Genomic DNA, 14,783 nt, shown 5'->3' on the forward strand with positions numbered 1-14,783 from the left:
TACAACTCTAAACTAAAACTCTTAACTAAAATTAAACTAAACTATAACTCCAACTAAAACTCTAAGCTAAGATTCTAAGCTAAAACTCAAAACTCTAAAAATACCTTATTAAAAAATAGGGGGGGGGGCAAAAAAGTTGGGTGGAGGGGGGTTGTTCTGAAAAAATATAATAAAGCCTTTGAAAAGTATTGCTTGGTGTTGGGGTGTTCAAAATTCCATAAAGTAAAGTTGTAGGTGAGAGGATGAGTTCTTCAAGTTGTAAAATTGGTTTAGGAGGGACACTACGAAAAGAACTTATTCTGAAAAGATATAATAAAGCCTTTTGAAAAGTATTGCTCTCTGCTGGGGTATGCAAAAAATCGTAAAGTAAAGTTGTGGGTGAAAAGGATGAGTACTTCAACTTTTAAAACTGATTTAGGAGGGATATTAACAAAAAGAACTTGTACTGAAAAAATATAATAAAGCCGTTTAAAAAGTATTGCTTGGTTTTGGGGTATTCAAAAAGCCATAAAGTAAAGTTGTGTGGGAAAAATGTGAGTACTTCAACTTGTAAAATTGGCTTAGGAGGGATTTTAAGAAAAGAACTTGTTCTGAAATAATATAATAAAGCCTTTTGAAAAGTATTGCTTGGTGTTAGGGTATGCAAAAATTCGTAAAGTATTGTTGGAAGTGAAAAAGATGAGAACTTCATCTTGTAAAATTGGTTTAGGTGGACATTAAGAAAAGAACTTGTTCTGAAAAAATATTATAAAACCGTTTGAAAGTATTTCTTGGTGTTGGGGTATTCGAAAAGCCATAAAGTAAAGTTGTGGGTGAAAAGGATGAGTACTTCATTTTGTAAAATTGGTTTTGGAGGGACATTAAGAAAAGAACTTGTTCTGAAATAATATAATAAAGCCTTTTGAAAAGTATTGCATGGTGTTTGGGTATGTAAAAAGTCGTAGTAAGTATGGTTGGGAGTGAAAAAGATGAGTACTTCAAATTATAAAATAAATTTAAGAGGAATATTAAGAAGAGAACTCGACCTGAAATGATATATTCGGGGGGGGGGAAGCCAAAAAGTTGGATGGAGGGGGGCCCTTCTGTGTTTCAAGCCCACAAAAAGAATTATTAAACAAATGTGGGGGGGCAAAAAGTTGGGGGGGGGGGAGGGAGCCCTTCTGTGTTTCGATTGTACAAAAAAGTATTAAGAAAAAATGGGGGGGGGGGGAATTTGGAGGGGGGGGGTCCCTCGATTAATTTGTTTCGCCCAAATAATCCCCTAAAAGTAATTTTAGAATGTTCCTTTGTTTTGGCATCCCTGCGCTGTCACATTTAAAATTCTCAGGAAGCCATTTCCCGCGTTAAATATATTCAATCTGTCTTGATCTCGTTTGAATTTCTGAAAATATATCTAAGGTGTTCCTAGTTACACTATTAAGGCTTCGAAAGAATATTAATATTTATCTCTCAGACCAAAGAAAATGAAGCATTTTAGTTTCTTAATTCCCCTCATGTTACACTAGAATTCCCCATCGACTATACAAATCAATTTCCCAGAATTCTAGTCACTTCTGTCTGTATCCAAGAAACATCAGACAAGTTGACCAACACTCGTAACCATCAAACAACGTCATATAACCATCAAACAGAAGAGAACCATGAAAAAAAACATCAAACATTTTGGTCAATAAACCATATAACCATCAAACAACGAAACCATCAACAAACAGAACCATGAATAAATTATTTACGTATCGCGTCAATAGATGCATCCTTACTGACGTCACGCCTGTCAATTTCTGTTCTTTACGTATAAGTTTAATGTTTGTCACCATTCTTCAGTACTTAAAAACTAAAATATCCTGTCAAAACTACTTTTTTTCAATAATAAGATATCTGTCACCCCCTCTCCTATTCTGGAAAACTATCTAATACCAGATTAAAATATATTCCTCTATCCTCACATTTTTCTTATGGATCTCTTTTATAAAACTAAAAAAAATGGGTTTTAAAATATGATTTTTTAGAAATTAGTAGCCACCATCACCCACCCTCCCTAAAAATACGCAAACACTTCTATCCAAATAGCTTATTTTAAATTTGCAGTGCTATATAACTTATGTTATTAGTGGATAAACCGTCTTAAAATATCCTTTCATTTTGTATAGGCTGCATATATGTTTAGGTAAATATGCACCATTGCTCGGCAGATACCGGATGTTATATTACAGCTTTCGTAAAATTTTAGACCAATTGACTATCTAAAATTTATCACTCAACAGTATTTTAATCATATTCAGGAAAAATTGTTGTTTTATTGAACAAAAAGGCAGATAACAAGACCAAAAGTGCAGAAAGCCCTTTGCTTTGGCTGATCTTTTTTGTTACTTTAACTTTCTCTTGATGGACACGACTTATGGTTCAGTACGATTATCGCCGGGCTGAAACACAACCATAGAAAGGGAATAAACCCTTCCATAGGTACCTTTCACTTTAAAATCTTTGTGGATTTCAGCTTTAACTTCCAATCTCAGACATGTAAACACCCCTTTGTGGGGTATTTTTCCCGTTTGTCTCAAGTCAGAGAAGCAATTGTAAACTAATAACCTTGTATTTGTGCTTATTTAAATTCGGCAGAAAAATAATATTCAATAAAACTCCTACATTAAAAAAATGTAGATTTTGCTATCAAGATTCTGTTTTGGGGTTTCGATTTCTACTCTCAGAAGTAGTAAAGTTCATCACAATGATCTGTTTGATAGAACATAACATTTGATAGCCTGGAAAAACTAAAAAAGACAACTTATTTAAGTAATTGTTTCAACCCCTGTTATGGTTTTAAAATCATAGGCTTATGCGAAAAAATAGGCAAGGAGAAGACATGAACTCTATGGCTGCTGAGTTATGGAACGATTTTAATACTTCTCTGCTGAGATATGCTTCGCTGAGGGGCATACCAACAGCCAAAATTGAGTATAATTGAATAATAGGTAATCAGTATAGTTCAGTTCAGATTATTAAATAACAGAACTGTATGATACATAACATAAATCCAGGTGGCTGACCCAAGAAAGACATGAAACTATTTGATACTGGGTGACTACATATGTAACAAACCCTTACCGAAAAAAACTCCTAACAAAAAACAAACAGAACAAAAAAACAAAAAAGAAAAAAGAAAAACCAAATTACGGGTTTTTTTTTTAATTACGGGTTTGTTAACCAGAAAAACAAAAAAAGGAAAGGAAAGAAGAAAAACAGAAGAAGAAAAACGAAAACATATATTAACCGAGACCCAATAAAATTTTTCTTTCACTTTTAAATAAACCAATATGCTTCCGATTCGATTGCTCACTGGAAGAGAGTTACGAAGAGTTACGAAACTCAGGACTTAGAAATCGGACCAAAATACATTCTCTAGATCCACTCCTGCATTCCTGTTATCAGCATTACGGGTACTGTGATATATTTTATTCTGTAAAAACCATGATACCTCAGGACTGACCCAATTCGGAAATCGATACGGGAATATTCCTGCTTCATAATTTTTTTGAAGCTGCTCAACATTAGGCACTTAGAGTTTGTTAAAACATTTCGCAGTGTCATTGATTTTTCCAAGCACCCACCAGTAAGTCGTTTCAGTTTGTTCTGAAGAATTTGAACACGTTTGAAATTCGAGTTAAAGTTTCTAGTCTACAGAAGAAACCCGTATGAGATTTAAGGGTGGACTAGGAATTTATATAGAATTAATAAAATTTGTGTTGTAAAAAATTTTTTAAACATCGAATTGCTCCAAGTCCTCGTGCACTCTTCGTTGCAACAACATCACTATGTCGTCTCCATGAAAGATTGTAATCTAGGTAGAAACCAAGATATCGCGTATGATGCTCTTGATTATCTGACTCAATCGCAAATTTTTTTTTTCCATTAACGTCCTTGGGCTCCCCTACTCATGAGTATAAAATAAAATTAGTGTTTGCTATATTAACAGATAGTAAGCTCAAACAACTAAAAACATGGAAAATTTTTAAAACACCATTAGCCTTCAAAATCAAATTATGTAAACACAGATTAGAAAATGCTAAAGCTGTGTCATCGGCAAACAAAGTCAAACAAGAATCTGGCAGGTAGAACCTCATTGTACCAACTTATACCAAATACAGAAGTGGACCAAGTATCGAACCTTGTGGGACTCCATGCCCAAATTCTTTAATGAAAGTTCCGTGTATATAAAAACTATAATTATGATTAACGAAATAGATTTACAACTCACAGGATTATTGCATTCTTTAGATCCCTATTTCTTAAAGAAAAATAAAGACAGCTCTTGGGGTTTTTCTGATATCAAATAGTAATACTGGTTTTTCTTCACCTCAAACAATTATTTATTCCTCTCAGTTTTCGTAAGTTATGATACGTTGAGTACATGATCTCCGAGCTTGTCACAATGGTTGCTTGGCCTGGAGTAGCATTACTCTTATTTTTTTTTTTTTTTTTTTTTTTTTTTTTTTTTTTGCAAGTAGGTGAAACATTTGTACCAGCTGAATTAGATAATGTCAATCTTACTGTTTTCCCTTCATTTTAGTGGTTTTAATATACAGGTCGAGCAAGACCTCTATGTCTAATAATGAATGTCTGACCATGTACCTACTTATGTATATAAGTAAATGTAGACGCACATTTGAAAGCAACTTTTAAGCACAAGTGATAAATATAGTGACAAAATAAGATTTCTGGTAGATAGAATTACAAACACCAACTCGAGCCCAGAACTGGATCTTAAACTGTAGGCTGTTGCAGGAAAAACCAAATTATACAGGCAAACAGGCAACTGCCTGGTTACTGATGTCTGGACGATCAATTAACTCTAGACTTGAAAGTCTAGAGTTAAACATTTAACTCTAGACTTGCATATGAACACTGAAATGATGCCTCATTAGAGAGTGACTGAATTATAATGTCAGTTGCAGTCTAATTTTAAATAGTCCATAATTACAATGGGGACACTTCTTTTTTACAGACTGAGAGACTTTTTTACCAGTGTGAACTTACCCTTAGTTGTCTATTCTTCGAGAAGTAAAGGTTATCTTTCTTTTAGATTCTGCAGAAAATTAAATATTCGGGATAATTAATTTGGGCATCAGGAACCTAGGAAGGTGAATAATCAGACTAATTTCAGAAACCATCCTTCCATAGCAGATTGCGTTAATTATCTAATTTTTAAGGTTTGTTCGTGAATCAACAGGGTCACCGGTAGATATGCGCGTAGGAATTCATACTGGTGCAGTTCTTGCTGGTGTATTGGGTCAGAGACAGTGGCAATTTGATGTTTATAGTCGAGACGTCGAGCTGGCAAATAAAATGGAAAGCACTGGTTTGCCAGGGTAAGGGGAAACCTCAAGAGTTATATTTTTTTAAAACATATATTATTAACATATATTTTAAACATAAATTTTTTTTAACATATATTTTGTATATTATCTCGCATTTAATTGTTACTTTTATCAGAAAAGAGATCTAATGCACATTGCTTATTTTTTTTTATTTCCAAAAAGGTTCGGTAAAAAGAAAAAAAAACACAATATTACTACCGTAATCTAAACAATATTGTTACCCAAATCTTACTTTCCATTGGAAATAGTGTTCTCAAAAATCCTTCCTGTTTCTTTTTTTTGAATGATTTCGTCTCATCACTCACTCAAAAAGTGGCCTGAACGTCTTAGCCTCTTTGGTGTAGGGATGCAAAAACGTGTATGCTTTAAGGACTGTGTTTTGTGGAAGATGAAAAATTTATGGTATCTGATAATTTCTGGTTTACGAGAAAGACAACAATAGAAATATTTCCGGGAACAATTTTCTATGGAAAAAAAACAAAAAACTTGTAGAGATTAATAGAACAAGGTTGGATTTTTGTAGTTTCAAGGGTTTGTTCTGTAAAACAGTCGAACAATTTACTTCCTTTTTATAAGTTTTTCTATTTCTTTCTTGCACTTTTTCTTTGCCTCTTTTCCTTTATGAATAATAACATATTGCAGCTAATACGGGTTTCCTGCTTCAATTTCTTATAAATTTTATCCGGTCATATTTTAGTTGAAGATTCCGAATGAACGTTATATATATATGCGCTAGGATTGGGGATTATATATATTTGGCATTATATAAAATGGTTTATATATTTATGTTAAACAGAAAAAACAAGTTTATTTCAAAGAAAGTAAAAGGAAATATTAAAAATTAAAACTAACAGAAACTATTACGTATACAAGGGGGTGCCCCCTCCTTACCACCTCGCTCTTCACTCTAAATTTTTTCAGTATTTTTTTAAAAGTTGCTTATTGTTCTAATTAAATGACCCTTATGTTTCGGGAGTCTTTTTTAAAAAATTGGGACATAATCTAAACTTTAGCGTAAAGAGCGAGGTGTTGAGGAGAGGGAAACCCACCTTTGTATACGTAATAATTTCTGTTCGTTTCAAGTTTAATATTGCTCCTTACTTTCAGTTGAAAAAACTTGTTTTTTTGTTTAATTTCTTATCGTTTTTTAAATAACGCCAGGAAATCTGGCTTCACCTCCACGGAAAAATCCCCCTCCCACGGAAATATCCTCTGGACAATTTAAACCTGGTGTGAAAATTTACCCCGGACAGTTACGCTTAACACCTCGACAGGTAGAATTGAGTCAGTAAAGAGAAAACAAGACATATAGAGAAAATTGGTATAGGAATTCTGGCAAATCCCACAGTATACAATTTCCCCTGAAAAGTTCACCCCTTGGAAAATTCCCTCTCCTTGGAAAACTCTCCCCGTGCAAAGTCCCCCAAGCAGAAAATTCATCCACCCGCCGCCCGAAAAATGTATGCATACTTCCCAATAACAAATACTACACGTAAACTTTGTGCAAATTTTATAACTTAAAGATCTTTCGCAAGAGGCTGGGGGGGGGGGGGGGGGTCATGATATCTCCAGATGCAAAGTTATTAGCCTTTCAGCTATCTTGAACAAAATAGCAATCTCAGAATTTTGAACGGACGATATCGGGAAAATAAAGTGGCATGGGAGGGGGTCTAGTTGCCCTCCAATTTTTTGGTTAGTTAAAAAGTGCTCTAGAACTTTTAATTTCCGTTAGAATGAGCCTTCTCCCGACGCTCTAGGCCCACTGGGTCGATGAGATCACCCCCGGCAAAAAAAAAACGCATCCGTGGTCTTTCTTCTGGCAAAAAAACAAAAAACAAAATTCCACATATTTTGCAGACAAGAGCTTAAAACTTCTACTTAGGGGTTCTCTGGTACGCTGAATCTGAAGGTGTGATTTTCATTAAGATTCTACGAATTTTAGGGGCTGTTTCTCCCCTTTTTCGAAAATCAGGCTAATTTATATTTATTCAAAATTAAGAAAAGGATCCAATTCTTTTTATATATCTATTGGTATCAAAATTCCGATTTTCAGGGTTTCGGTTACTTTTGACCCGGGTCGCTCCTTACTTACACTTTGTTACCTTTCACATATATATATATATATATATATATATATATATATATATATATATATATATATATATATATATATATATATATATATATATATATATATATATATATATATATATATATATATATATATATATATATATATATATATATATATATATATATATATATATATATATCGTTAACAGGTATTTGTATGTGCTGATGCTAAGTTTAATTTGGCCTTTACTTTTCTTTGAAAAACTTCTTTTTCGGAAAGTTTTTTTTATTTAATGAAAATAATGGAAGAATTCAATGAGTTACAGTACTTCCCCAGGGGCTGTGGGGAGTCATATCATCCTCAGAGGCGTTGCTATTGAACCTTTTAAATATGCTGAATCAAATAGCTTTCTCAAAATTATGGTCGGATGTATTTGGGGAAAAAGACGTTGGAGAGGGGCTAGTTTCCCTCCTATATTTTTGGTTTCTTAAAAAAAGGCACTAGAGTTTTGGATTTTCATACGAATGAGCCCTATCCCAATCTTCTAGGACCTTTGGATATACTAAACTACTCAATTCTAAATTTCTAAAATTTTAATTTTTTAAAATACTAAATTTCATATTTTAATAGATAGGAGCTTAAGACCTCTACAGAAGGGTTCTTAGATGAATCTGATGATGTGATTTCCATTCAGATCCCGTGATAATGTTACTTTGTTGGAAGATGTTAATGTCGTAGCCAAGTAGAAGAAGATCTAGCGGCCATTGAAGCCAAACGTCATCAGCCTTACTACCTTGAATGAAGGGCATTCTCAGAGGATTAATAACATGGGCCAACGATCAGGGATTAATGAACAATTTAAAACATTTTCACTTTAAGGTTACATTTATGTTCCGAGTCAATATAATTTTTGCGTCTTTCGGCAGAAGCAGCAAATACGAATTCTTCTTTTGTGAATATTTGGTATCTCAAAAGTCATTGTGTAGTTTTTAGAAGATACTTTAAAAACTTTAATGGATATATACCCTTTGAATCACCGTAAAAAAACATCTTTTACGAGCCCTAGCCTCCCCTTCATCCATGTGTACGGTAAACTTTTACTGATGTTGCGGAGCTTTGTACCCGTGCCCCTTTGTACCCCAAATCCAAACGATTTCGTTTCTTCTTGTAAAGTACAACATTCTCTATTGATTTTCATTTCTTTTAGAAAGTACAACATTTTCCCCTAATGCCGAGCTTCTCCTCCTCCTAAAAAGGAAATCCCACCTAAGTTCTTGGTGTCAAGGGCGTCATATTGAGTTTTTTCTAATTTTGTTGAAAAGGTGCTCCAGGGAAAAGTTACAGGAGGTGTTTGAGGAACTGAAGCCTTCGAAGGACATGATAAACAGTGGTATTAATTCACAAAAATGTTAGGGGGCAGTTTTAAAATCTAGGTTGCCCATCCCCCCCCCCCCCGCACCCAATTAGCACTGTTGTTTATAAATAAAACTGGCACAGTAATCAGTACTTTTTTAGACACACCTGGGAGAGCAAATTTAATCAAAGCCCCTAATTTCAAGGTGCTCAAAAATGCCCAGGCTTTTTTCCGTTTTTAATTAAAAAAAGAAAAAATAAGAGAAGATACCAAGGAATTACATATACCCTTGGGCTTCTCACAGAGTGATAGAGCAAAACAAAATTTAAAAGCGCCTAGACCTTATGAGGCCCTGATAAATCTATAATGGCTCAGTCTCAAATATATTTTACTTTGATCGGAACAGTACTTAAATTGAAATAAAACAGATAAAACTTAAAAAAATTAGACTAGATGTACTTTGTTTACCCTGTAGAATCTAAACAGACAACAGTCCTACCACCTGAAGTTAGAAATGCTTAGATTAACTAAGATTATTTCTTCCTTACCAATCCCTCACTGCTCCGACCTATAGAATGACATTTTATAAAAGTATCATCAGCTTCAATTATTATCTCTACAAAGCATGCTTGAATTCACAAAAATACCCGAGAATTTTTGGGATATCATAGATATCACGAACATGTAATGAACAATTTTTTTTTTAATTATTTTTTTTTAACTTTAATTAAAGTTTGCTAGAAATATAGTTAAAATTAGTAAATTTTTTAAGAAAAACTTTTAGTTCATTTAGAAAATAACAGGATAGTTTTCAAGCTAATTTTCAGTAGCACTATAGAACATATTCTGCTTATTTTGTTGCCATAACTATGTCGCTACACATGTTTTCCCTCGTTTACATGCTCCAAGCAGCGATTATTCACTATTTTCTTGGGTAAGAAAACTTATAGATAATTGCCTATTATCTGTGTTATGCAACATTCTTAATTGTTATCTTCATTGTTCATTTATATCCTTATCATAAATTTTTTTCAGTAGAATTTTTTGACGCTATATATATATATATATATATATATATATATATATATATATATATATATATATATATATATATTTATATATATATATATATATATATATATATATATATATATATATATATATATATATATATATATATATATATATATATATATATATATATATATATATATATATATATATATATATATATATATATATATATATATATATATATATATATATATATATATATATATATATATATATATATATATATATATATATATATATATATATATATATATATATATATATATATATATATATATATATATATATATATATATATATATATATATATATATATATATATATATATATATATATATATATATATATATATATATATATATATATATATATATATATATATATATATATATATATATATATATATATATATATATATATATATATATATATATATATATATATATGTTTATATATATATCAATATACATTAGCTTCAATATACATTTTTTTTGTGGTTGAATAGATGGGAAATACCGGGTCTCTGGTTCATTCGCTAATAAATTATCTATCCCTTACGCATCTATCTATCTCTTACGCACTTCCACGATGCCGAAATTAAGTTTTCTTAGATGATAATAGTTTGGGAGAGTCAAAACATCTGTGAATTACAATTTTCGTACAATACAAAATAATATATATCATATTTCTAGGATTATGAAAACACTCAACGATCGTTGCTTAGAGCAGGTAAACGAGAGAAGATTATGATGAAAACTAAAATCAATCCCAGGGACGAGCAAGCAATGTTCCGCAGGCTATTCGGCCACATTTTGACGTTGTTTGTTTTGTCTTTTATTGAAAAGGAATAACGCACGAATATTTTCTGCAGAAGTCTGTTTCATTTCAAAATAATGTCTTTCCTTGAAAGCCAGTCAGGACTATGCATGCTCTTGTATCCATATTTTTGCATCGCATAAGGACGAAAGAAAATTGATTTATCACGGAAATGAGAATAGATGAAAAATAGAAAACAAAAATAAACGCTTTTATCTCTGTGCATGCAAAATGAAGGAGTATTTTTTTGTCCTGGCATTCGGGAAAATTAAAACTTTCAAAACTAAAAAAGAAAAACATGACAATCAAGACATATTTTATAACTATTCAAGGACGAATTTTAATGTAATGTCCAACCCCATCACTTTTGACAGAGTTGGGACTGACCGAAGAAGAAAGAAAATTCAATGATTTGGAATATGTGTCGTTTACAAATTTACAAATTTAAATAGCAACTTCACATGTAAATGTGTTTTACAGTTTATTGTCTTTATAATTACTGTAATTTCAGTTCAGTGCCTTACGGAAGAAAGAAAAAAAGGTTATGGAACTGTATTTCAATAATTGTTTCACGATTTATTTATTTTCAGCCGAGTACATGTGTCTAACAGAACACTCAAGTTTTTAAACGACAAGTTTGAAGTGGAACCCGCTTTTGGCGAAGAAAAAGAAGAAATCCTTCAAAGTGCTGGTTTGAAAACATACTTTATCGTAAAAGAATCACACAAAATATCGGTAAGCAACTAAACAATTACAATACCACTTTGATAGTAGCATGCTGACTGATTATAGTCTCGACCATTTTTTTGGTGATGTTTTGCCCATTCAGAAAAGATCAGTCCTTATCCTACAGACAAGGCCATACCCAGGATTTTTTTTGGAGGGGGTTTTACTCAAAAAGAATTTTTTTTTGGGAGGGGGGGATGGGTAACACAAAAAAAACTAAAAAAACGCACGCAAAATTTGCTTATGTCCATTTTCGTTATGTTTTTACTAGTCAGACAAACATTTCGGGGGGGGGGGTCAAACCCCCTCGCCTACAGATGTGCTTCTACTGTCACTTAAGAAAATTATGAAATTTTTTTTTTTTTTACCAGCAATCGTGGTTCTGCACACCTACAGATAATTGTAGCTAGTAATTTTGCGTGAATTTCAATTGTTGACCAAAGCAAGAGTGCCTTGTTAGCGCTTCTATTTTTCCCATTAATGGATCTCATAAACGATGTCAAGATGATCAAAGAATCGGATTTGATGATGATCAAAGAATTTGACGATGATCAAACATGATCAAAGAATTTGATGATGTCAAGATGATCAAAGAATCGGATTTGATGATGATCAAAGAATTTGATGATGATCAAAGATGATCAAAGAATTTGATGATGTCAAGATGATCAAAGAATCGGATTTGATGATGATCAAAGAATTTGATGATGATCAAAGATGATCAAAGAATTTGATGATGTCAAGATGATCAAAGAATCGGATTTGATGATGATCAAAGAATTTGATGATGATCAAAGATGATCAAAGAATTTGATGATGTCAAGATGATCAAAGAATCGGATTTGACGATGAAGAAGATGATCAAAGATATTAAGATGATCAAAGAATCGGAAGAGTTGCAACGAGTTGTTTATCTTCCGAAAGAATCTCCCGTGCTGTATCTCTAACTTAATTCCCCGGTATAAAACCATCTACAGAGTTAGTAAACTATGTATTTTCGTTATTGTATATGACATAATAAACTATTAATTAAAAAAACTTTCTCCACACAATAAATTTTTCAAAGAAAAGTAAAGAACTCCATTAAACAAAAAATGAGCAAAAATGAAATCAAATAATCTACCAAGCGTAAAACTACCACAAATCAGCATCGATAAATAAATTAAACCAAAAACGAACAGAAATTACAATAAATAACCGAGTCAACCTCAAAACAAGCAGAAATTAACATGAGTAGGGCTCAAATCCTTTATGCTTTCCCACGGCCAGAACATAATTTGCACTTTACTGAAAAAAAATATAAATGTTTTTACATTAATAACTTTAATAAATCAAATAATATTAAGATTTTGATTACTAAATATCAGTATATGTATATTAAAATGACAATGCACATTAATTGTATTTTTTTCATTATGTGTTTGTGTTTTTTTATTAGATGTGTTTGGGGGAATGATGGGCTTGGGGGTCTAGATGCATTCCAATCACTTTCGACTCTTAAAAAGGGCACTAGTCCTTTGAATTTCTAATCGAAGGAGCTTTTTTTGAAGTTTCTAAGTCAAAGCCTTCTTTTAAAACCTTATATGACCCCAGGGCATAGCTTAAGACCCTTGCCCTGAGGGCTGTGGGGGAGTGTCCTCCTCAAAAATGTATTTTCTATCTGGTAGTCAACTAGGCTGAACAAAATGGCTATATCAAAATTTTTATTGGATGTGTTTGGGGGAATGATGGGCGTCGGGGGGCTAGTTGCCCTCCAATAACTTTCGACTATTAAAAAGTACACTAGCCCTATGAATTTCAAATCAAATGATCCTGTTTTGAAACTTTTACGACAACGCCTTCTATAAAAACCTTATATGCCCCCAGAGCATAACTTAATACCCTTGCCCTTAAGATTGTGGGGGAGTTTCCTCCTCAAAAACCTATTTTCTATCAGGAAATCAACTATTCTGAACAAAATGGCTATCTCAAAATTTTGATTCGATGTGTTTGGGGGAATGATGGGCTTGGGGGGGGGGGGGCTTGTTGCCCTCCCATCACTTTCGACTGTTAAAAAGGGCACTAGCCACTCCAATTTACAATCGAATGAGCCTGTTTTGAAGTTTCTACGACAATGTATTCTATAAAAACCTTATACGCCCCACGGGCATAATTTAAAACCCTTGCCTTGAGGGTTGTGGGGGAGTGTCCTCCTAAAAAACATATTTTCTATCTGGAAATCAACTACGCTGAACAAAATGGCTGTCTCAAAATTTTGATTGGATGTGTTCTGGAGAATGATATGCGTGGATGGGGGACTAGTTGCCGTCCAATCACTTTTGACTATTAAAAAGGGCACTAGAACTCTCAATTTCCAATCGAATGAGTCCCTTTTGAAGTTTCTACGACGACCCCTTCCATATGAAGTGCCCAGCTCTAAGGGAAAAAAATAATAAATAGTATATTGTGCCAACATCGTTCTTATATGCCCTTAGGGCACGACTTAAAACCCTTGCCCCGAGGATTTTGGGGTAGTGTCCTCCTCAAAAACATATTTTCTATATCAAAATTTTGATTGGATGTGTTTGGAGAAATGATGGGCGTGGGGGGGGTAGTTGCCCTTCAATCACTTTCGACTGTTAAAAAGGGCACTAGCCCTTTGAATTTTCAATCGAATGAGCCTTTTGTGAAGTTTCTACGACAACGCTTTATATAAAAACCTTACATGCCCCAGGGCATAACTTAAAACCCTTGCCCTGAGGGTTGTGGGGGAGTGTCCTCCTCAAAACTATATTTTCTATCGAAAAATCAACTATGCTAACCAACATGGCTATCTCAAAATTTTGATTGGATGTGTTTGGGGGAATGATGGGCATGGGGGGGGGCTTGTTGCCCTCCCATCACTTTCGACTGTTAAAAAGGGCACTAGCCACTCCAATTTCCAATCCAATGAGCCCTTTTCGAACTTTCTACGACAACTCCTTCGACACGAAGTACCTGGGTATGGAGAAAAAACCAAAAAAAAAACACGTTGTGCCCACATCCTTCTTTACTTAGGCAGCGCTAGTGCGCTGCCTATTATACATAGTTAACTTAGTAGACTATACATAGTATGTACATAGTATACATAATAAACTATGGATTTTCAGGTTAGTTTCTCAGTAGTCTTTTCTTATAGCCCCAACTTTATCAGATTTGATATTTCTCTGCTAAAAACCAAGGATATTTGTTCCTTCCAAAATCCTTTTTCCAGTCAGTTTGGCCATACATCTATGTGTGTCTTGCATAAAATGTGTTTTCAAACATAGGTAATCACTTTGTGTTGAGGATCAGAAGACTCTTACTACTTTATCAAAGGAATCTTGATTTGAGCTTTTAGGGTGGA

At 33.1% G+C, this 14,783-nt stretch overlaps 1 protein-coding gene across 1 annotated transcript in view; it reads left to right on the plus strand.

The window, feature by feature from the left end:
• The window catches only part of LOC148951747 (adenylate cyclase type 3-like), a 97,481-nt gene extending 85,261 nt beyond the window's left edge, over positions 1-12,220 (plus strand). The window contains exons 5-7 of the mRNA XM_089088663.1: positions 5,208-5,366; positions 11,284-11,428; positions 12,137-12,220. Of these exons, the coding sequence (XP_088944789.1) occupies positions 5,208-5,366; positions 11,284-11,428; positions 12,137-12,220 (388 nt within the window). The remainder of the gene's footprint in view (positions 1-5,207; positions 5,367-11,283; positions 11,429-12,136) is intronic.
• Positions 12,221-14,783: the final 2,563 nt, after the last annotated feature.

Source organism: Artemia sp. Qi Xiang Cuo, chromosome 5 (genome assembly GCF_049724085.1).
Source record: "Artemia sp. Qi Xiang Cuo chromosome 5, ASM4972408v1, whole genome shotgun sequence".
In the NCBI taxonomy this organism is placed as follows: domain Eukaryota; kingdom Metazoa; phylum Arthropoda; class Branchiopoda; order Anostraca; family Artemiidae; genus Artemia; species Artemia sp. Qi Xiang Cuo.